Source organism: Cryptotermes secundus, unplaced genomic scaffold, assembly GCF_002891405.2.
Source record: "Cryptotermes secundus unplaced genomic scaffold, Csec_1.0 scaffold599, whole genome shotgun sequence".
NCBI classification, from domain to species: Eukaryota; Metazoa; Arthropoda; class Insecta; order Blattodea; family Kalotermitidae; genus Cryptotermes; species Cryptotermes secundus.
Genome location: NW_019730109.1, coordinates 1,089,699 through 1,111,778, shown reverse-complemented (window position 1 = coordinate 1,111,778; position 22,080 = coordinate 1,089,699). Strand labels below are relative to the sequence as shown.

General features: G+C 38.9%; 1 protein-coding gene across 7 annotated transcripts in view; it reads right to left on the bottom strand.

The window, feature by feature from the left end:
* The window catches only part of LOC111866189 (E3 ubiquitin-protein ligase HUWE1), a 160,461-nt gene that overhangs the window by 131,951 nt on the left and 6,430 nt on the right, over positions 1-22,080 (bottom strand). For 5 of the 7 annotated variants that reach the window (XM_023854900.2, XM_033752153.1, XM_033752154.1 and 2 more), the window contains exons 3-12: positions 19,216-19,434; positions 17,319-17,558; positions 15,440-15,502; positions 13,139-13,336; positions 12,784-13,055; positions 12,126-12,411; positions 10,739-10,840; positions 9,961-10,653; positions 9,605-9,874; positions 3,135-3,389 (exon numbers count right to left, since the gene is read on the bottom strand). In XM_023854900.2, coding sequence (XP_023710668.1) covers positions 3,135-3,389; positions 9,605-9,874; positions 9,961-10,653; positions 10,739-10,840; positions 12,126-12,411; positions 12,784-13,055; positions 13,139-13,336; positions 15,440-15,502; positions 17,319-17,558; positions 19,216-19,434 — 2,598 coding nt within the window. The remainder of the gene's footprint in view (positions 1-3,134; positions 3,390-9,604; positions 9,875-9,960; positions 10,654-10,738; positions 10,841-12,125; positions 12,412-12,783; positions 13,056-13,138; positions 13,337-15,439; positions 15,503-17,318; positions 17,559-19,215; positions 19,435-22,080) is intronic. The other 2 variants (XM_033752152.1, XM_033752156.1) reach the window with 1 other exon arrangement.

Here is a 22,080-nt window from a genome sequence, read left to right as displayed (position 1 = left end):
CAATGTTAAATTTTAACCGATTTCACATCTCAAATTTACACTTCTTTGAATTCTCACATCACTTTCTTAATTTTGACAATGGAAATTTAGCAAGCTGTATATTTAAATGTTCTATTTCATAAAATTAAAAAAAGAACACTGGTGCCATTCTGCTTATGTTCAAACCCTGTTCATGTAATATGCACATATCTTTTAACATGAACATTTTTTAATTTCACATGAATGAGCTCATCCAACTGCAACACAAACACACTTTCAAGCTTGCCATTTTCCTTGGATAGCTATAAGCATTTCAGTAGGAAGCTGGCTTCTGATACCTACAAAATGCTAGATGTTACATATAAACGTAGCAATCCAGTTCACTGATTGCTCTGGCCTAAAATATGGATAAAAAAGCAAAATGGAAAGCATTTACAAAAATTACGTAACTTGTGTTACAGTGCAAGTTGATGAACATAATGGAACACTTACTAGATACACAGAGATGAATATAATAATGGAAACAAACAAATTGAGGAACAGAGTTTGTTTGTGTTGACTATATTGAAAAGAACTTCATGACAACATTGAATGTTCTTCATGGCTGTTTCCATTCTGTAGTGCTCTTGCCAGTGCATTAGTGATTGCGTTGAGTGACAGTCCGCATGAAAGAATTGGAAAATGGCAGACTTGTCAGGTTTTGAAAAAGGACAGTTTGTTGATGGGCATTAAGCTGGAGCATCTATAATAAAAACTGCCACGTTATTAGGTGTATCAAAAGCAACAGTTTCTGAGGCCTTGTTGGTGGCATACACGAATCATGGGAAGACAACATCAGCGAAGAGGAATCGTGGGCAAAAATCAACATTGATTGAACGAGATCATGATACACTAACAAGGTATGTTTACACTGAACTGCTGCAGCACATCTGGCAGCAGAACTGAATATTCATCTTGAAGACTGTATCCACAAAAACTATCCAACATCCACAATAGGGCTATAACTGCAAAACCTCTGATTACTGAAAGTAATGCTCAGATGCATAAGCGATGGTGTCATGACCATAAAACCTGGACATAAGACAACTGGAAACACATCATACGGTCAGATGAGATGAGTCATCCTTCATGCTGTTCCCTACATCAGAAAGTTTATGTTTTGAGAACACCCAAGAAAGCCTACAATCTGGAATGTCTCATTCCAACAATGGAACAAGGGGAAGGTTTTGTGATGGTCTGCACAGCAGTATTGTGGTATTCTGTTGATCCCATTATTACCCCTCATGTCCGAATTACTGCAAGGGAGTATGTGGGCAGATTGAGTAAGCATGTGCCTCCCTTGATCCAGTTTTCCAAGACAATAATTCCCCCATTCACATAGCTGCAACTGTTCAGTCATGGTTTGATGAGCAGGAAGGTAAATTTCATCATCCTTCCTGGCCAACACATTCACCACCTGAACCACTCTGGTCGGTTTTGGAGACTAGAGTGAGGAACTGATTCTATCCCCAACATCTCTAAAGCAACTTGAAGCATTCTTTTAGAAGAATGGTATAAAATTCCACCACAAACTGTTCATAACTTGTACAATTCCAATCCAAGAAGGGCTGGGACCGTACTGAAAGCAAAATGTGGTCCAACACCATATTAATAAAGAAATGCACAGTATCTGTAGTGTTTCCATTATTTTGTCCAACCATGTATGTACATGGTCTAACAATAAAGTTCACAAACTCACTGCAATAAAAAGTGCTACATACATCATTGCTGAATACCACTGTGGTCACCTTCAAAGTACTCCCCTTTGGAAGCCATGCACCGATGCCAGCACCTAGTACACCCTTCAAAACAAATTTGGAACTGATTTTATGGAATCGCCTTCAGAGCTGCAATTGTATTACTTCTGATACAAATATCATCAAAATGTTTTCCTTTAAATATTTCCTTTATCTTCAGGAATAGAAAAAAGTTACTGGGAGCTAGATCTGGTGAACAGAGAGGGTGTTTCAGCAGAGTTATTTGTTTACTAGCTAAAAACTCTCTCACAGACAGTGTCATGTGAGTAGATGCATTGTCATGATGCAAGATCCAAGAGTTGTTGGCACAAAGTTCAGTTCACTTCTGTCTAACACTTTCAGGCAGCCTTTTTAGTACTTCCAAATAGTAAACTTGGTTGACTGTCCAGTGGGTACAAACTCTTAATGAACGACCCCTCTAATACCAAAAGAAAGTTAGCAACATTGTTTTGACTCTTGATTTGGACTGACAAAACTTTTTGGTTGTGGAGAATTTGCAGTCTTCCAATGTGCACTTTGCTGCTTCGTTCTTTGATCATATTGGTAGACCCATGTTTCACCAGCTGTGATGACGTGGCCCAAAATGTCATCTTGCCTCTCCAAAAGGTCTTGGCAAATATTGACTCCTTTTTACTTCTGTTCTTTGGTGAGCTCCTTTGGGAACATTTCTGCACACACCTTCCTAATGTCAAGATCTTCAGTTAAGATTTTCGTAACTATTTCTCTGTCCACGTTCACTTGCTCTGCTATGCTCCTGACAGACACCACTCAGAAAGACACTGCCATAGAGCAAGAACGATATAGCTGTGAAAGGCTGAGACGCCACTGTCATCAAACCATACTGAGGTTTCTGTCCACTGCTGCCACAACCAGCACACAGTGGCAAGTTCGCGAACTTTATTGTCAGACATCAAAAGTAAGTGTATTTTCATTTGCATTGTAACTGTGTTCAAACATGCATATTTTAAATGGCTGGTTAGGCTGTTGTAAAACAAACCACATTTTTCTTTATGTTACATCATTTTTATTTCTTCAATTTTACAGTTCCTTTGACTTTATGTTTATTTTACGTGGTTCCTTCAAAAATGAAAAGTGAAGGTTTCCCTGTAGTAAAATTTTTCATTCATTTTTGGACACGGCTCAGGATGATACTGCCATCGACAGAAAAATATCTTCATACTTAAAACGAGAAAAGATTAATATAGATTGACAGCTATTTCAGGAATGTAATCATTTCTACACAGACGTGCATGGGGACTATCTAACACAAGTAAACCAATTTCTGGGGGTTAATTTATACATAAGTACAATATATACACTCATACATTATACAGGTATTCAATACACAGAACAACTTACCACATTCAAAATGTAGTCTATCAGAGCAATAGGTGTCTTTTCATGCAAAGCAGAGGAATCAGAAGCAGCATCCTCACGCTGAGGATGTGAGGAAGTGGAAGCTTCCTCCTCATCTTCATCTTCCTCATCACTGCTTCCACCTTCATTGTTTCCAGTGGGGCGTGGTGCAGGGACAGGAGACACATCCATCTTATTTTGGGCTCTCCAACAAATATACTTGGGGTCACGGCCAAGAACACATAGTTCTTCTAGCAACTGAAATGAAAAATTATATTGGGAAATAAAGTTTGTTTTCTGCCTATCTTCAGCAAATTTCATTCTTTTCCATTCCAACATACAAGGTGGTTCAAATATGACTGGGACTGATTTGTGTTTAAACAAGCCGCACTGAGCAGCAGCTGTGCGACCTTGAGAGAGAAGCCACAACCTCCACCCTTCCTCCTGTTCGGGTTGGAACCTGTTCAGTCCTGTCTGGGAGTTGCTAGAGTGAGAGCAAAAAAGAGGTCCATGATATGTATGCCGTGTCCGTCTTGTAGTGCACTCAACTTCACCTGTTATTTCACAACATGTTTTGTCAACATAGCGCCATCATCAGGTGCTCCATTTACGTTAATCTATTGCATTGCTTGCCATTATGTCATTGTAAAATTATTTAAAAATTATTCGTCAATTACTGTAAATATTCCATGCCATAAGCTGAACAAAACACCCATTATTTACAAGTGTATTCAGATAAATGTTGTAAACACAAAATCCAACAGGAATCTACTCTACAAAGAATATAACTATATGAATGTCACTCTTCAGCCCTGAAAGTGATTCAATAGGCTTCCACAAGTTAGTGAATCAGGAGAGAATACCCAATTGCCTGCAAGGTCTTAAGACAAATTATTCTACATGATCTGATGCTTATGGGACACGCACATCACTTCACTTCAATGCAAGTACAGCATTCCTTGTGATTGTGACAGATGTCACATCAGCAAAACAGAAGACCTTTGGAAGTATGCATTAAGGAATACACATATAACAAGGTCTGTGTGAAAAATCAAAATTAGCTCAATATGTATGTTAGAAGCTAAGGTTTTGCAAACTGAATGTAACATCTACAGGAAATAAAGTGGAACCTCACTTAACGAGCACCTCTCATAACGAGTAATTCGCGTAACAAGCAAAACAAATTGTAAAAAAATGACTCACTTAACGAGCGACGTTTCGCATAACGAGTGACGAGAGGGGAAGTCCCGGATTGTGCGCTTGCTACATCAGTCTGTGTTTAGCACTCGTTCCGCTAGCATCTTAGTCTCGCTTGTGATCACACATTTTTCCAAACTTGTGTTCAGACATATTATTTGTGATTTTTCTGTGCAAAGTTTAATAACCCTTACAAAAATGTCCCCGAAGAAAAAGCCACAAAAAGACAGCCACAAGAGAATAAAAATAACTGTAGAAATGAAAAGTAGTCATTGAAAAGGGAGAACTAGGTGTGAGCATGGCTGATCTAACATGCACATACAATTGGTCTACATCAACGATTTGCACGATTTGGAGTTGCATTGTGTTTCACACAAGAAGTTGTGGAGGAGAGTTTGTCAGTGGAGGTAACAGCAAAGGAACAATCTTCTGGTGCAATAAGAGAAATGCTGAAAGCACGTGAAACTGTTGCACAGTACATTGAGAAGCATCACCCTAATAAGGCAGTGGCTATGCAGCCTACAAATTTATTTAATGATAATGCTGTGTCACATTTTCACCAAATTTTGAAGCGTCAGCAAAAACAAATGTCTCTAGACAGCTTTCTAGTAAAAAAGAATTAGATATGTATCATAAATAATAAACTAATTATTTCGATTTTTTTTTTGTTTTCTGCAAATCGAATTCGCATTCCAAGTTGGTTCATTCTGCATAGAAGAAAAGATGAAGATGATTCACGCTCCTTAACAATGTACATATAATTTTCTTCGAATAAACGTTATACTGAAATATTTTGAGTATTTTTTCAGCATGGAACACATTATTGTATTTTACATTAATTTATATGGGAAAAATTGTTTTGCTTAACGAGTGTTTCGCATTACATGTAAGATTCTGGAACAAATTATGCTCGTTAAGTGAGGTTCCACTGTACAAGGAATCAGACCACATGTCTCTTGGTAGCTATTCCAATTAGTCAACCAAACTTTGATGTATATTTCAACTCCTATCATTGAGAAAGAAGCTGGCAAATTACAATTCCATCCAATTTAAGATTATATGAGAACATTTTGAGTTAATTTTAGAACTATACTGATTTTCATTTTACTTCAATTAATAATTACTGGTATATGTTTATCTGTTATTAGGTTCTTACTGACAAGGAAATTTTACCTTCCTGAATTTTAATCTCCTGCACTTGCTGAATTTATATTTATATGTGGGACAATCCAAAAGTGACCGAAATTTGAATTTTGTGCACGAATGGTTATGAGTACATCGAAATACCACTAGGGGTCTCCTCACACATCCTTCTTGAATCAGTGTGGCAAGCGGTGTCGTGTTGAGTGCTTGGGTTTATTGTTGGTGAACGTTATTTCCATTGTTGTGTTTCTGTGAGTTTGCGGTTTTGTGATGGCTGACCTGAGAGAGCAGAGCGTCTGTATAAAGTTTTGTTTTAAACTTGGGAAAACCGCTGCAGAAACGCACCAAACGCTGAAGCAAGCTTCTGGTGAAAATAGTTTAGGCCAGACACAAACTTACAACTGGTATAAGCGTTTTAAAAATGGCCGAACATTGACTGATGATGACAATCGTTCGGGACAGCCGTCAACGGGCAAAACACCAGAAAATATCGCGAAAGTTAGGGATCTGATTCTGCAACATCGTAGACAGACCATCCAAGACCTCTGTAACACCCTGGGGCTAAGTTATGGTACATGTCAACGAATTTTGTCAGAGGAACTGAACATAAGGAGGATTGCGGCGAAGTTTGTGCCACGACTGCTGCAAAATGAACAGAAGCAGCATCGCTTGGAAGTCTGCAGGGAACTTCAGCAACAGCTTCAAGAGGATCCAAACTTTCTTTCGAAGGTTGTCACTGGTGACGAAAGTTGGGTTTATGGCTACAACCCTGAAAGGAAGCAGCAATCGTCACAATGGAAGAGCCCTTCTTCACCTCGGCCAAAATAAGCTCGACAAATCAGGAGCAACATTAAGTCCATGTTGATCTGTTTTTTTATATTGATGGGATTGTTCATAGGGAGTTTGTCCCTCCTGGTCAGACAGTCAATAAAGAGTTCTATCGCAATGTTCTAAGGTGTTTGAGGGAGGACATGAGGAGAAAACGTCCAGAGAAGTGGCGCACGAACGACTGGGTACTCCACCATGACAACACACAACCGCATACGGCTTACATTGTGCAGGAATTTTTGGCTAAAAACAAGATGGCAGTTGTTCCCCATCCACCGTACTCGCCAGACTTAGCTCCATGCGACTTCTTTCTCTTCCCCAAGTTGAAAATCAAGTTGAAGGGGCGAAGATTTGATACAGTTGAGGAAATTCAAGTGGAAATGCAGATGGTACTAAACACCCTAACAAAGAAAGACTTCCAGGATGCATTTGAAAAGTGGCAGAAACGCTGGGATCGGTGTATGCGCTCCCAAGGGGACTACTTTGAAGGTGATTGTGCAGAATAAGATCTAGGTAAGATGTAATAGTTTGTATTAATATATTTCGGGAACTTTTGGATTGTACCATGTATTCTACTGCTGTCTTTTCAAAGCTTTTAAAGGTCAATATTTTATGCCCAAAAAATGTTTAATGTATAAAACCTATAGGTCTCCTTTCTTTGAACGTGGTTCAACGGTTTAAGCTTCATTTTTAAGCAGGACTCTTGGCTGGAATATTTTGCACAATCATAGGTGTAACGTCTCATGTACGTGACAGAATAGGTCTTTTCAAATTAACCAAATAGATGGCTTCTGTCTTGCTTGGTTTATATATCATGATCACGTGTGGATTCCTTCGAAGTTCCAAACAGATAAGTGCAAGGAACATATTAGCTGCGTATGACACAGTTTCAATGCGAATAAAACATGAAGCATTAATTGCCAACCCAGTAGCAGCAACATTGAGCATGAACCTGTAGTGCGACATGGCTAGGTAACAGGAGTTCAAAGAAGCAGTTCTCGCTAGGAATCAAAGGAGGGGTAGTATTAAATTTCCACCTTACAGGTGCTGAAATTTTATCAGAAGAATGCAACAAAAACTGCAAACTTCAGAGGATAAATGAAATTCAGAGTTATATTCATTTAACAATTAAAGAGAGCTTCATCTATTGAATGCAACATTATTTTAATTATATACATAGGTTGGATAAAAAATAGTGGCAACACCTTTATAGTTCTGAAATGACTTTATGACCTGAGGTAAACACATTCCTTCAATATAATCGCCCCCCATGTGTACCACCTTCTGCCAAATTTGCGGAAGGCATCATACACCAACAGTGCTTCAACTTCTGTTGATGTCCAGCAGTGACTGCTCTACAGCATGAATAATCTACTCTCTTGTGTTGTAACATGTCCCTCACAGTGGTTCCTTTATTTTGGCAGAGATCATAATCGCTCAGACTCATACTGGGTGAGTATGGCAGATGTTGCAGTATCTGCCATCGCCAGCAGTGATGGAGATCCTTGACAGCGTCAGCAGTATGAGCCCTTGCATTGCCATGAAGGATGATAGCGTTCGTTGCCAACAAGTGTCATCGCTTTCTCCTGAGTGCTGGACGAAGACGATTACGCAAGAAATTGCAGTAGTAGGCAGCGTTTAGTGTCGGTCATCGAGGTACAGTGTGATGCAATATCACTCCATCACTGTCATATGCCACAGTGAAAATCGCCTTCACATTACTCTGTGTAGGGCGCACTTTCTTTGGACGAGGAGAGCCAGGATGCTTCCATTCATTTGATTGTCGCTTCAAGTGTGGTTCATATGAGTGAGCCTAAGTTTCATCCAGAGCGACGATCCTTCCAAGGAAGTCGTGACCTTCCTTCTGGTACCGGTCCAACACGTCCTGTACAATTGCATAACGCTGCTATTGTTGCACCTCGGACATTGTATGGGGTACCAAAAGTTCTGCAATTTTGCGGTATCCAAGAATATCACGCAGAATGTGGAGCAAGGTTTTGTGACATACGCCTACCTCAGCAGCTAACTCCCATGCAGCCCATCGACGGACATCCAACAAAGATGCAACAAGGTGAATTGTGTGGTTGTCAACATGGGGTCGTCCTGAACGACAGCTGTCCTGAATGGCATCCCTCCCTTCACGGAACAATTTCACCCATCACCCCATTGTTCTCACAGTCCCCGATAACAGTTTTGTGCACAACAACCTCATGCTACTTAAATTTTTATCCAGGAGGGTTGTTCTTGTTTCATAAACATGTTGTTAGGGTGCTTGAACCGGGCTCCTGCATTTCAAGACGATGCATAATGCAACTCAATGAAACACAACCAGAGCCACTCACTGTACTACTTCAACTGAGCTTCTGCTATCAGCTACAGACGGCGCTAGTGCCACCTGACGCACATCTTTCATGTTACAGCAGTGTTGCCAGTACTTTTTATCCAACCCCTATAACAGTCAGATTTTTCCTTATCCTTTCATAATATTGTGATTACAGCGTCCATTGCACAGTAACAGCTGGGTAAACATGTTTCCACAGCAACAAATATATACACAACAACAGAAGAACTGTTGGAAGATATGTTCCCTATGCAGCCCAACCCTAGGCTATATAATGAGGACACCAGACTGTCAAGAGTTAGTTGAGACTATAGTATGAGTAAAGAGTGACTTGCAAGCCAGCTGCCATCCCATGATGATGTTACCACCGAAGCAGAATAACCTCCATGGTTAGCAACTAGGAAAACGAAGACGTAGGCGGGTGGACAATATTAAAGTGGATCATAGAGAGAGGATGGGATAGTACAGATTGGATTGATCTGGTTCAGGATATGGACCATTGGAGGGCTCTTGTGAACACGGTAATGAACCTTCAGGTTCCATAAAATGCCGAGAGGATGGGAAAAGTGTGATATGAATTTTATCTGGTTCAGGATAGAGATAAGTGGTGGGATCTTGCGAATATAGTAATGCACTTTCAGTAAAAAGCAGGGAATGTCCTGAATAGCTGAACTTTTCATGCAGGAATCTGTTCCATGGAATTAGTAACTTAAGACATTATGTGCACCAATCTGCAGCTCTGCATTAGCATGCATGAATTGTGAAGTACTATGAAAAACCTTAGTCAGGATTGCTGATGCCCTGGGTAAGAATTCAAAATATGTATCTACCTATTACAAATAAAATGCATTAGCCATGACATACAACTGTCCACTGACAGTCACAACATGAACAGAAATATGCTGTGAAAAGCAACAATTGAAACAAATTCACCTAATGGATGAAAAAATATTATAACACTCACCTTGATTATTGCAAATGTTGCATCCACTTTCAAGCTTGGCTGATGTCTCATTAATTCATCCATTGCATTGCCAAGGTTGGAAGCTGTGTCACCCATCGGGTCAGAACTTCGTCGTCGCCTCATTGCAGCCAGATATACAGGAGAGAGGAGGACTTTGAAGAGTCTATCAAATGGATCACATCGCACAAAGGAGCTAAGACCACGGGTGTTCAAGCAAAGGGCGCTGAACACATTTGGCAGTGATCCCAATATTTCTCGTGTTGCAGGTACCTGATAATAAATCACCACTGTGAAAACTACCGACATAATGAACATTATGCTCGTGAAAGTAATTTGCATACATGTATTCTACTTACATCCTTCACAAGAAGAGCATGAAGCACCACATCAGTAAGGCCATTATCCTGTAGCGAAGAAAGCAGGGATGGCTCTTGGAACACATACACAGTAACCACATCAGTGGCCAACAGAAACAGAGAAGGTCCATAGTACTCAGCATTACTAATAATGTGTTTCAAAGAAGATGGAAGTGAACCTTCCATCACATGACGAATGCTGTCTGAAAATGCCGGGTCCTGAATTGCTTTTTTTAAGAAGTTCAACATTGATTTGAGCAAAGCAGCCCTTTGTGGTAAACAAGTCTTTCCTGTCCTGGCAGCACTGTAATCAGGCAGGATATTACTAGACTTTGAACAACTTGCCACATGTGATGCTGTCAGAGCAGTTTCACTGGACATACTGGTAACTGATGATGTTGCCTGAGGAGGCTGCGGTGGAGTATGTGATGTCTGGGAACTAGTTGATTCTTGCGAAAGGGTAAGTGTCACTTCCATTGGGGACTGCACTGTGCTCACATTTAGTCTATCTGCACTCTGTTCACTACCACTCAGAATACTGTCCTCAGAAGGCACAGCTACATGCTGCGAACTGTCACCCGAGCTCTGAGACTGTGCTACAGCATTCTGTCCTGGTGGCTCTTGGACTTCCGGCTGAGAATTTGGGAATGTTATCTCAAATGGCTGATCCTTCCTGCATACACTCACTTCCATCTGCATTAACAGAAACAAATTACTCTCTGAGACTGCTGGCATTACTATACAACATAAACGAGAACTAAATTTACTTCACACTCACCTCCAAACGAGTGATAAAACTTGTCAATCCCCCATGCATTTGGAATGCCTGCATGTCAATATTTGTTATGAGGTCAATTACCCTCACAGCTCGGGTCACAAACTGCAAAATTACACAAAAGAGGGTATGAAAAAAGTTCTGTATAATTACAGAACTAATTATACCCAAGCAACAAATATTCAACATGATGTACGATTTGAGGTTCTCAAGTGATGGTTATGGAGAGTTCTATCTTCTGGGATATAATACCACACAGTCCGTTGAAAGTAAACAAAAGTTCCAGAGGAAAACGTTGACTCCACCTTCAGGACCAAATAATAACACAATCAAGAAACCAGCATGAAGCAAGTGGAGGGCAGTTGCTGCCACCTACTTCACAAAATTACATCCCAGAAGACAGAATTTTTCATAACCACTACTGTGAGAACCTCAAATCCTACAAATACAATTACATATCAACCAATGTGTGAACTAATTAATGAAACAAAACAAAACGCTGAAAGAACCTCAGCCAAGTACTGAAACAATTACAATGCCATAAGCAGCATGGCTTAAGAACAAATTCATCATGTCACATCACTCACCAAAGATTATGGTCATATGGTAACAATTTCTGGCAGAGAGAAAGCATGAATATGGATTGTTTTCATCACAATGTGACTGTGTTTTGATATGGTATAGTGCAGTAAAAGTGAAAACCACTTTCAATGATGGACTCCTATTCTTATCAAAGAGGATGCCCAGCATTCTAACTGTATATGCCAGTAACAAAAGATTAAAATATGATCACAGCAGGGCTTGAAGCCAAGAATATAATGCTGGCTGGAAGGCCAGCAGTTAAGTACTGCTCTGGTGTGTACTTAAGTCCTAAAGATGTCTAATATATTGGTAAAAACACATAGTTGAAAAGTTATTAAAAGTGAAGTTGTATGCAATTAATCTACAATAACGCTGTAAAGGTAAGGTAAAGCTGTCCCTATAACATGCCGTGAAGGCCCAAAGGGTTGTCAGACGTCAAGGGTTTCATATTTTCTCTAAACAATTGGCTCACAGATGGTGCTAAGATTGTCAGCCTTATGCTCCAGCTGCCCTTTACTACCCAGGAAGATTCCCAGTACTCATTTCTGTTAGAGGCTGACTCAACCCCGGGGCAACAGTGAGGCTGGAAGGATTTAGTAAATTGAAAAAATCCACCTCAACAGGACTCCAGCCCACAACATTCTGGCCTGTAACACAGTGCCTCGATCAACTATGCTACCGCATGCCTATTTTACTAATGTGTATGACTGTACTCCATATACTGCTTATGAATGCCATAACATGATGCTCCAGTATAGATCTGTGAGGTTCATATGTTTCTAGGGAAATAAACTTAAGCAATACTAACCGTAACATGTTCCAACTCTGTGCCAGGCCAGTTAATAACTCGTAGCAGACTTTCCATCATGCCACAGCTGACAAGTGCTTCTCCACCAGCTTCATAACTAGCCAGATGGTAAAGAAAACTGAATAGGGCAGTGGCTAGGGGTAATGGAAATTGACCACTGCTTGTATCTGAGTGTGTAGATGTCAGTGTCATGATACAAGTGCGAACCAACACAGGAAGGAAACCATGGTATGATCCTGCACCCGTTACATCAATTATCATGTTCAGTCTGGAACCAGGCTTCCTGCTTCAAAACCATTTAAAAAACACAGTGTTACTAAAATGCTTAAAATGCAGTAGCTTATTTATCTATAGCTCCAATCATATGGGTTTCTGCAACAATCAAAATCATATTTCTTATTGCCCTAATGATTTGACAATACATGAACCATCATATGTTTCTAGGTACATATTAAAACAGTAGTTCCCAATATAAATTTGAATTGTGATGATCTTCAGCAAGGATGCAATGGGAACAATATACATCTTTTCTTAATAATAAAAGATGCCCAGAAATTTAAGTCCGTACCTTGGCAGGTCCTGTTAAAACTGTCATTTTGACATTACAGTAAAAAATGTTGGGGACAACTGTCCCATGATAAATACATGTATGACTCACTTAGGGAGGTGTGGATTCCGGTCTAGATGAATTACAGATGTTAAAGTACGCAGAGCAGCTGCTCGAATCTCTACTAGGTTAGGGCTGGGCATTTCTAACAGTTCTACCAATTCCTCCAAAATGCCTGAATAGAGAAGTGCATGGGCATTCTCTGCCAGAGCATTTGAATACACAAGTACAGACAGAGCTTGAAGTCTGGCTTGAACACACAGAAGACGAAGTCGACGGTTTGAGAAACAGTGGGCCAATCGTATATGTGTGAAAAGTTGCATCTGGAACAAATTTGTTATGGTCACTTGATCATGTTACAAAGAATAAGACTGCTATGAATAAACAAAGGAGAAGTTCTACTCACCTGTTTATCAGCAGGTACACTGTACTGCTCAAGTAGCTCATTCATGATCATTGCTGGGGTTTTGTTCATCTTGTCTACACTCTCCATGTGGATGCTAGTTATCAGGTTAGAGTACTTTCCCTTTCCAGAAACTAGTGTACTTTCAGACACTTCTGAGTAATACTCAAAATGCAACGTAGTTGAACTTGGTGGGAAATGCTAAGAAATAAAATATAACAAGTATATCTGTAATTGGAAAGATCATTGCTGCACCAATCATTCTAGTTAATGAAGACAAAAATCATTTGGTGTGAAGCAAGACCGGACAGCTTGTAACCGTCCCCTTTTTATCTTTGTCTTTATTTGCCGGCTTCGGTAAATCACTTGACTCTTTATCAGGATCGTGTTACGGTAATAACTGAGGCAACGGGAAAACTGCACATTTAAAGCCAGTCCACTGCTAGAAATCAACGACGCTATTTCTGCTCTCCACAAATTGTTTATTCAGAAGCGAAATACTATAACTTCATTAGCAAGTACAGAGTAATGTGCTCTTTTATTACTATCAAAGATTAATAAACCAAATAAAGACTGGTCAATTTAGATAAACTTGGAGAGTGCAGCCCAATGACGTCTGCCTCCAATGAATTCAAAACGCCAAGTCCTTCTGCAAACTCTATCCTGCGTGAGCGTCGCTTCATCCCCTGTATAGGATTTGAATCAACTGCCTCTCTCCCAGAGAAGAATAGTTTCCTATTGGCTAATTTTAACTGGCTAAATCCATCATGCAATCAGCACTAGACAATCACATAACGAACTTTGAGAATAAAGAGATCCAAAGATAAAAACCCGGTATCCCACATGTGAAAGCAGTTATTTCTTAGTTTAGGGTCCAATTACACCCTTCCGAAGACACTTTTATAACAGCTACACTATCAGCAAAACAAAATTTACATCTTCGGCAAACTATAGACTTGCCTCCCGTGGTGGCCTCGTCCCTTTTCCAGTCACCCAAGCTGCAGGTAACAAAACAAGGCAGTTGTTTCTGTCCAGATGCAAAAAGCAAGTCATAACATGCTAATGAATCGGTCTCCCCAATAAATCAGTCACTCTACTGAAATGGCTAAAGAGGACCATAGCGTCCCTTGAAGAGTTGTAAAAGGTTAGGACTGTCACAAGGTGTCTTCACTTTCCAAATGCATTTTTACCATACTGCACACCCCTTTCACTTCAATGTATTTAATGTAAATATAAACATAGTGATATCCCAATTTAATGTTTGAGTTGTCTGCCATTCCATTTTAACAATCACAAGAACACTACTATATACAGAGTGGAGCAGAGGAAAAACATGTTTTTCACATAAGAAGAACTTCGTTGATTTTCAAGATAAAACCTTTTTAATTACACAAAAAAGAAGGTATTTTAATGTATTTTTAACTTACATTACATACGGAAAATAATGTCAGTCAGATGATGTCCTTGCTGGACACACATTTGGAGCCTCTCCTCAAAATTCTGCATCGCATTCTCCACCATGTCTTCCGGCACAGCTGCAATTTTCTGACGAATGGAAAGTTTCAGCTCTTGAGTCATTCATGGTCTGTTCGTGTACACTCTTGCCTTCAGGCATACCCACAAAAGTCACAAACCGATAGATCAGGGGAGTGTGGTGGCCAAGAAACATCACCAAAATGGGAGATCACATGTTGGGGGAACATGTGTCAAAAAACTTCCATTGATGTTGCATCCAGATCTCTGGGTAAACATGAGACAAATGCGGTTCCAACAGGATGCTGCCACACATGTTCCCCCAACATGTGATCTCCTGTTTCGGTGATCTTTCTTGGCCCCCGTGCTCCCATGATCTATCGGTTTGTGACTTCTTTTTGTGGGGATACCTCAAGGCAAGAGTGTACATGAACAGACCACGAATGATCCAAGAGCTGAAACTTCCAATTCGTCAAGAAATCACAGCTGTACTGGAAGACATGTTGGAGAATATGATGCAGAATTTTGAGGAGGGGCTCCAAATGTGTCCAGCAAGGACGTCATCTGACTGACATTATTTTCTGTACGTAATGTAAGTCAGAAATGCATTAAAATACCTTCTTTTTTGTGTAATTAAAAAGATTTTATCTTGAAAATCAACAGTTATTCTTATGTGAGAAACATGCGTTTCCTCTGCTCCACCCTGTACTAAAAGTGCAGTTCACTAGTTACAGAACTCATTACATTTCAATTAATTGTCATGCATGCTGGAAGTTTTATATTTTATAAGAAAATTACTATCATTTAACATAAATACTTCTTTAAACTCACCGCCGCAGACACATCCTTGCAGCAATCTGCCAAACCAAATCCATTTTCTTTGCCACCCCAACTCTAAAAAGGGAGGAAAAAAAATAAATAAATAAAAAAATAAATAAAAAAATAGATAAATAAATAAAAGACATTTTCATCATTAGTTAAATTATGAGCTGGTTTTTATATTATGTCTTACAAAATAAGTTTCTGTAAACAGCAGGAAGAGAATTTGTGAAGCCTTTGTTCATGGAAAAAGGAAACTAGTAGGAACATTGAGCTTGTTTTAATTCCGTCAATTTCTTAAATTACTCAGCTATGGTAGCAAATGTGAAATGCAGACTTGTCTTCCACCATAAGTCTATTCTGTTGCTTTTATTTGAAACAAACTTGAAAAACCTATTTTACATTCATCAATAGATGGTCAAGGGACAAGAATTTTCAAAACAATGTTCGTAAGTCTTGGATACACACATTCCACAAGCCTGCAACCCAAGATATGAATTGATGATAGGGTAGAAAATTTAGACTTTGTGAGTACATTATCTTTTCAATAAATCTACCTTGTTGCACATCTCCAACACGAAACGTGAAAGCCGTTTGTTTGGCATACCTATTAAATATGCTCAATGTTCAAACTGAGCAAATGACCTTAAATTTCCAACAAATTTTGGCATTGCTACCCATAAATTCAGTTTCATCTGGAATAACTTAATTCTTAACCACTTCCCATCCTTAAGTTAAAAAAGTAAGCTCATGAGACCACTCCACTGCATGGGTGTCTGTGTACCCATTCCAATGTCAAAACCACTTTCACAAAATCTGATGTCACTTAAAGCCATCTTAACATCATACTCTGTAATTTCCTATAATTATTAATAAAAACATGACAGAAGAACAAACTTCTGAAGTGAAAGATGTATAGTAATACACCTTCAAAATCCATACAGCTATCGATAAGGTAATTCTGTGAAGTGTAAAATACCAACATGGTAGTCATGCGAAAATTTTCTGTCTTTTGGTTTAATGGTGATAGCTAATGAACCACTGAAGCTTTGTGTAAATCAACATTTACAAACATGGTGACTGCAAAATTTTGACATCATATTTGACAAAACTTAATGTAAACAAAATTTGTACTTAACAAATAAATTCTTCACAAAAATAAAATCAAACAATAATAGAAATGGATCTGTACAATTAGAAATCTATGCAACATGAAAGTAGGTGTTCTGCCCTGAACGCTCTGGTTTCCTATAAAATGAGGAAACATCAATAATGTCCTTGTACAGAAACACTTTATTAATTTAACAATTCTCATGTAACTGATAAATATGCAATCTGATCCAGCTTACTCATCTTTGTTGGCTAAGGCTCAAATTCCACTTTCTCCTTTCAGAGGAAATATCTTTTCAGCTCTTCCTGTAAGTTGTACACATACAATATGTGTGGACAATATTGCATCCAAAGTTATTACAATTCATGAATCCAATGAATTTTCAGCAAATGTGATCCAAGAAGAAACCTGTCACTTTTTGCCATAACATACTTCTGACCTTCAATTGCCCCCCTTCTTCATTCATCATGCATCAGCCATTAATTAACTGAACACACTTTCTACAGAGCCCAATATTCATTCGCTCTACAAATTCCTCTATTTCTCAAAAAAAAAAAGAGAGAGAGAGGCAGAACAAAAATACTGGTAATGATGTGATTACAAAGTATTTTTATGTATACAATACAGTGTCAATAATAAAAAAATGTGCCCATTCAACATGAAACCCAGTAGAGTATTAACTCTGTGCTATGATTTAGATGCAACTGCTATGAGCAAATGATAATCATATGCATGAATATGGTGAATACAATTTGCTGTCGTGCAGAGTATGTAACTCACCTCAGCCAGGTGTGTCAGCCTACTTAACAGTGCTTGTCTCTTGTCATTGTTGAGCCTTGTTATGAAATTGCTCCGCTTACTGAACATGTACAGCAAGTTCAGCACACCAAGCACAACATTCATGTCACATGACGAAAGCAGTGTTATCAGGTGCTCCATTGAGTTGTACAAATGTCTTGAAAATGAGTGCTCTATCAGAAGTGTTGTGAAATGGAGGACCCAAAGCAACAACTCTTTATCCTGAAATCACAAATATAATAAATTTCTTAAACTCGTACAATAATTAAAAATATATGAAAGTTTACACGGCAAAATAATAACAGCTTACAATATCAGTATTCATAATGTGCCTTCTATGAGATTTCTTTCAGCTCAGCACCACTCACAAGGACAATGTTCTGGCAGCCAACACATACACAAACTGAATATGCCACTCTTCCTTCTGCTTCTAAAAAGATGTTGCAAGCACAGCTATGGAAATCTTGGAAACACCTAGTTTTCTGATATAACTTATACACTTCCTTTAAATTCACCATATTCATCCTTTTTTTGCATAAGCATTCCTGATTTCCCATATGCTTCTATGGACTGGAAACATTTCATTCCTGCCCCTTTTCCCTGCTGTGACCTCAACACAACTGTAGAGCTCTCTGGCCAAACTATTTAACTTTCTATTCCTCCACCTGGAAGTGAGCCTAGTGTGGAATACATTCTTTTCTCCTTTACTATTTCCTACTTGTTTTGTTTTTCTCAAAATGAAATTTCCAACTTTGCATTTCTGTCCAATTTTTCTCCCCACTGTGTTTGAATTTCTGAGTCTATTTCACTGATATCACATTTATTATCCGCTTCTTCAGCTGCAGGCAGTAATTTCTGTAGGAAACACTTCTCCATCATCAACAGTTTCTGTCTGCAGTACCTAGGTTTTTTGGGTTTCCTCTTTTGTAGTGGAGACTGACTGGATACTAAGATGATATTCAAGCACCCTCATATCACACTTTTTGGAATTCAGGTCTGAAGTATATATGTATACTAACCCTGAAAATTTTCTACAAAGTCAGGTGACAGTTCACATCCAGCTTTAGATTTATACTTGTAAAGTGAGGCTTTAGAAAATAGGCTCCCTGAATAAAATTTTGATCACTTTCCTCAATCTGAAATTATAACTGAAAGAAACTTACATCTCTACACTCTACAGGTATAAAAAATGCTACTGAAACCCAGAGTAGGAATAAGCAAACACTGAAAAAACAAAGCAGACCTAACAGAGGGAACAGAAAATTCCTACTATATGACACCATTAAAATGAGTCATCAAAATTACATAACTCATTAGCTACCTAATTATTGACTTGAATGGCAAATGAAGATGCTGGTGTTTCAAAAAGGCAAATCAATGTATTGGCATAATATACAGCTAAAAACATTAAAGTACATCTGAACAATTCTGATGTAGCTTCATCATCATCAGATAAAGACCCATCTTCCGCAATACAAAGCTGTGTAGTCCACTGAAAGTCAACAAACTACATGGTGTTATATTCCAGAAGAAAGGTCCATTCATAACAACCACTATGAGAACTTTTAATCTTTGCCATTGATGTAGTCTGTAACATTATCCTTACAGTTATTAAGCTCAATTTCCAACATATGCTGTAAACCAAAATCTCCATACTGGAAACCCCAATGAACACACAGAACATTTCTTCTGTAAGACAGCCCACTCAAAGTATTATATACCAGAAAACATATTTTAGACAAAGTATACCAGCATTATAGTGAATCTGAACTGAGTCACATCATCCATTTGTCAACCTGGAAATCTTTCTTTTCTTGGAAAAAAATTTAATGGACAGAAACAGTTGAAGCAGCTAATCAAATTTGTAATTTGTACTCACCTCAGCATTCTGAGGCAAATCACATGCCAGAGTCCAACTGGAGGGCTCAACCCGTGTGGCAGCCTCCTCCAGAATGGCATCACTGATATCCAGAATGTCAATCCAATGGTAAAGTTCACACTTGCCAAATGTCCATGTGTCTATTGTCTTCAGTACTTCTAGAAGTTCTTTGTGAGAACAGGATCGAAGTTTATCTATAAGGACTTGGCATTCTACCGGCTGAAAAAAGATATTTTGTTTAAATATTCTGGGGGAGGGGGGATAACTTAGTAACATGGCAAAGTAATGAGTGGGGATCTGAAAACAGTGTATTCAAAAGAAGATCTTAAACTTAGAATCAAACTCAAATACCATGCACCATTGAAGCCAATGTAGAAAATACTAATAAAACACAAAATTAATGAAGATATAATGTTCTACCAATCAATTCCTCCAGGGCACAAACATAATCTTCACAATTCTAATGTCCCTTCTACCTTTCACATTGTTTCCTTTGTATACTGGTCCATGAGTAAAAGATCTCTATCCACTTCCTTCTTCCCATAATTCTTTCCTTTCCAATATCTTGCAAGTATTTTTGTCTTTCTTTTAATGTCAAAGCTGAACCATCTTGCTCTTGATCAAGATATGAGTCTCCTACTTCTAAATTTGAACTCTAGTGTCCTTCCTGGTATCCCCATTCTATACATTCCATAAGGGAAAGTCAGTATATAGGTCACAAATGGAAGTAAAACAGGTGTAATGGACATAATAGGTATTCTATGTTTATCATTAGGTAGCAGCAAAGCCCAGCCTCATGACAGTCTAAGCAGCAGACACACACAAGATCAGAGACTGGTTTCTGTAGTCAAAATGGCAACTGTGCCTGAGGATGTACTACAGAAGAGCAGCATTGTTGTTTTATTTTTTGTAGCAAAAGGGCTCAATGCAAAGAATATTCATAAAGAAATGATTCCTGTTTGCAGCAGGAAGTGTTAGTCACATAAAGCAATTCACAACTGGGTTGAGAAATTCTCTCAAGGACGCTCGAAAGTCAGAGGTGATGCCAAACCATGTCACCCTGTTCAGACTGAAATAGAAGCAACTGTTCAGCAGGTGGAAGAATTCATTTGAGCTGGCAGGAGCATAATGATAGACAGTGTAGCAAGTATACTAGGGTGTTCGCATGGTTTAGCATACATCACAATGCATGATTGTTATGGAAAGTGCGCGCACAGCAGGTGCTGATAAAATTGAAGGATTGAGAAAAAAATTAACCAAATGGGTCTGTCCTTGCAACATCCCTTAAGGTATGTAGATAAAGGAGAAGATATGCTTAACAGGACTGTTACTGGGGACAAATCATGGTGCATCAATAACAACCCAAATCCAAGTGTGCTTCAATGCAATGAAAATGTCCCAGTTCACCTTCAACCATAAACTGTAACATTACGAGCATGACATCACCTGGGAAGGTTATGCTTACCACGTTTTGGGATTCTCGGCAAGTACTGTTAGCCCATTTTCAGATGTATGGTGAAAATGTGAATTCTGAATCTGATGAAGTTTTGGGATTAAACTCACAGAAAATGTCCAGGCCAACTGGCAAGAGGGGCACTGCTTCATCACAACAATGCCAGACCCCATACAGCCTGAGCAACCCAGAAGAGAATTCAAGAACTACTGTGGGAACTTCTTGAACAGCAACCTTAAAACTGGCCCCTAATCACTTCCATCTGTTTTGTCTGCTAAAAACCCACCTTGGCGGCAAATGTTTCGATGATGATGATGAAGAAGATGAAACAGAGGTGTGGAAGTGGCTGAGATAACAGTCAAAAAGACTTCCATGCTGCAGGTTCTGACACACCAATAAAGCATATCAAGGAGGATATGTCAAGAAATAAATGTTCTTTCCAAGCTCGAATAGAACATTCTGTATTTCGTATCTATTTCGTATCACTCTATATAGTCAATATAATGACTACTGTCATTAGTTCGGAGTTCAAATCTTGGGGGCAAGAATTTTCACTTCTCCAGTCATCCAGACCGGCTCTGGGGTCCACCAAACCTCTTATGCAATGAGTACAGGGGGCGCTTTCCCAGGGATGAAGCATATGGGGCTTGAAGCTGACCACTCACCTCCTACTAGTGCCAAGGCCAAGAAAATTTTGATCTACGTGTATATCCAAAATATATCCAAAATATACAAAATTCTAGAATGTTATTTCTTACTGTTACAAAAATCACATTTTCCAAAGAAATTAATAGATTCCTGAAATGAAACAAAACTGTATGCATACAAATCAAAATACATGGCACTATATTCCTCGAAATGTTTTCCTTCCAAATTTATGATGATATATGATTTACAGGTTTATTTTTATATGCCAAATACAAAAACACATCTATAAACAAGCTAATTTTACATGTGAAATGCTGAAATCTGATATTTTTCTTGGCTGACCACACATGACACTGCAAAGGTGATCCTGCAGCTGATCAGTAACCAGCGTATCAAGCTTCAAGACACACCATACAATGGGCCTGCCTTCCTCCCGAGGGTGGACTGAAGGGTGGACCCTTGCACACACATTCAACAAATTCTGAACCAATGTCTGAAGAAAATTTCCTTGCTCTCTTTCCCTACTAAGGGATGATAGAATTAAGCATCTGTTCCATCTAATGGTGCAATAATTTTTTATCCATTACCAAATTCTCCAATTTCTTGGAGACTGCTGGTCATTCTACCCTCTCATTCAATGTAACCCCCATTTGCTAGCAGTAGTCTTCGCTATACTGCAGTGTGTGGTGTGAATCCTGTTCCTTAATATTCATACACAAAAGCACTGGAGCATTTAATAAGGACGGATATATTACTGTAACAAG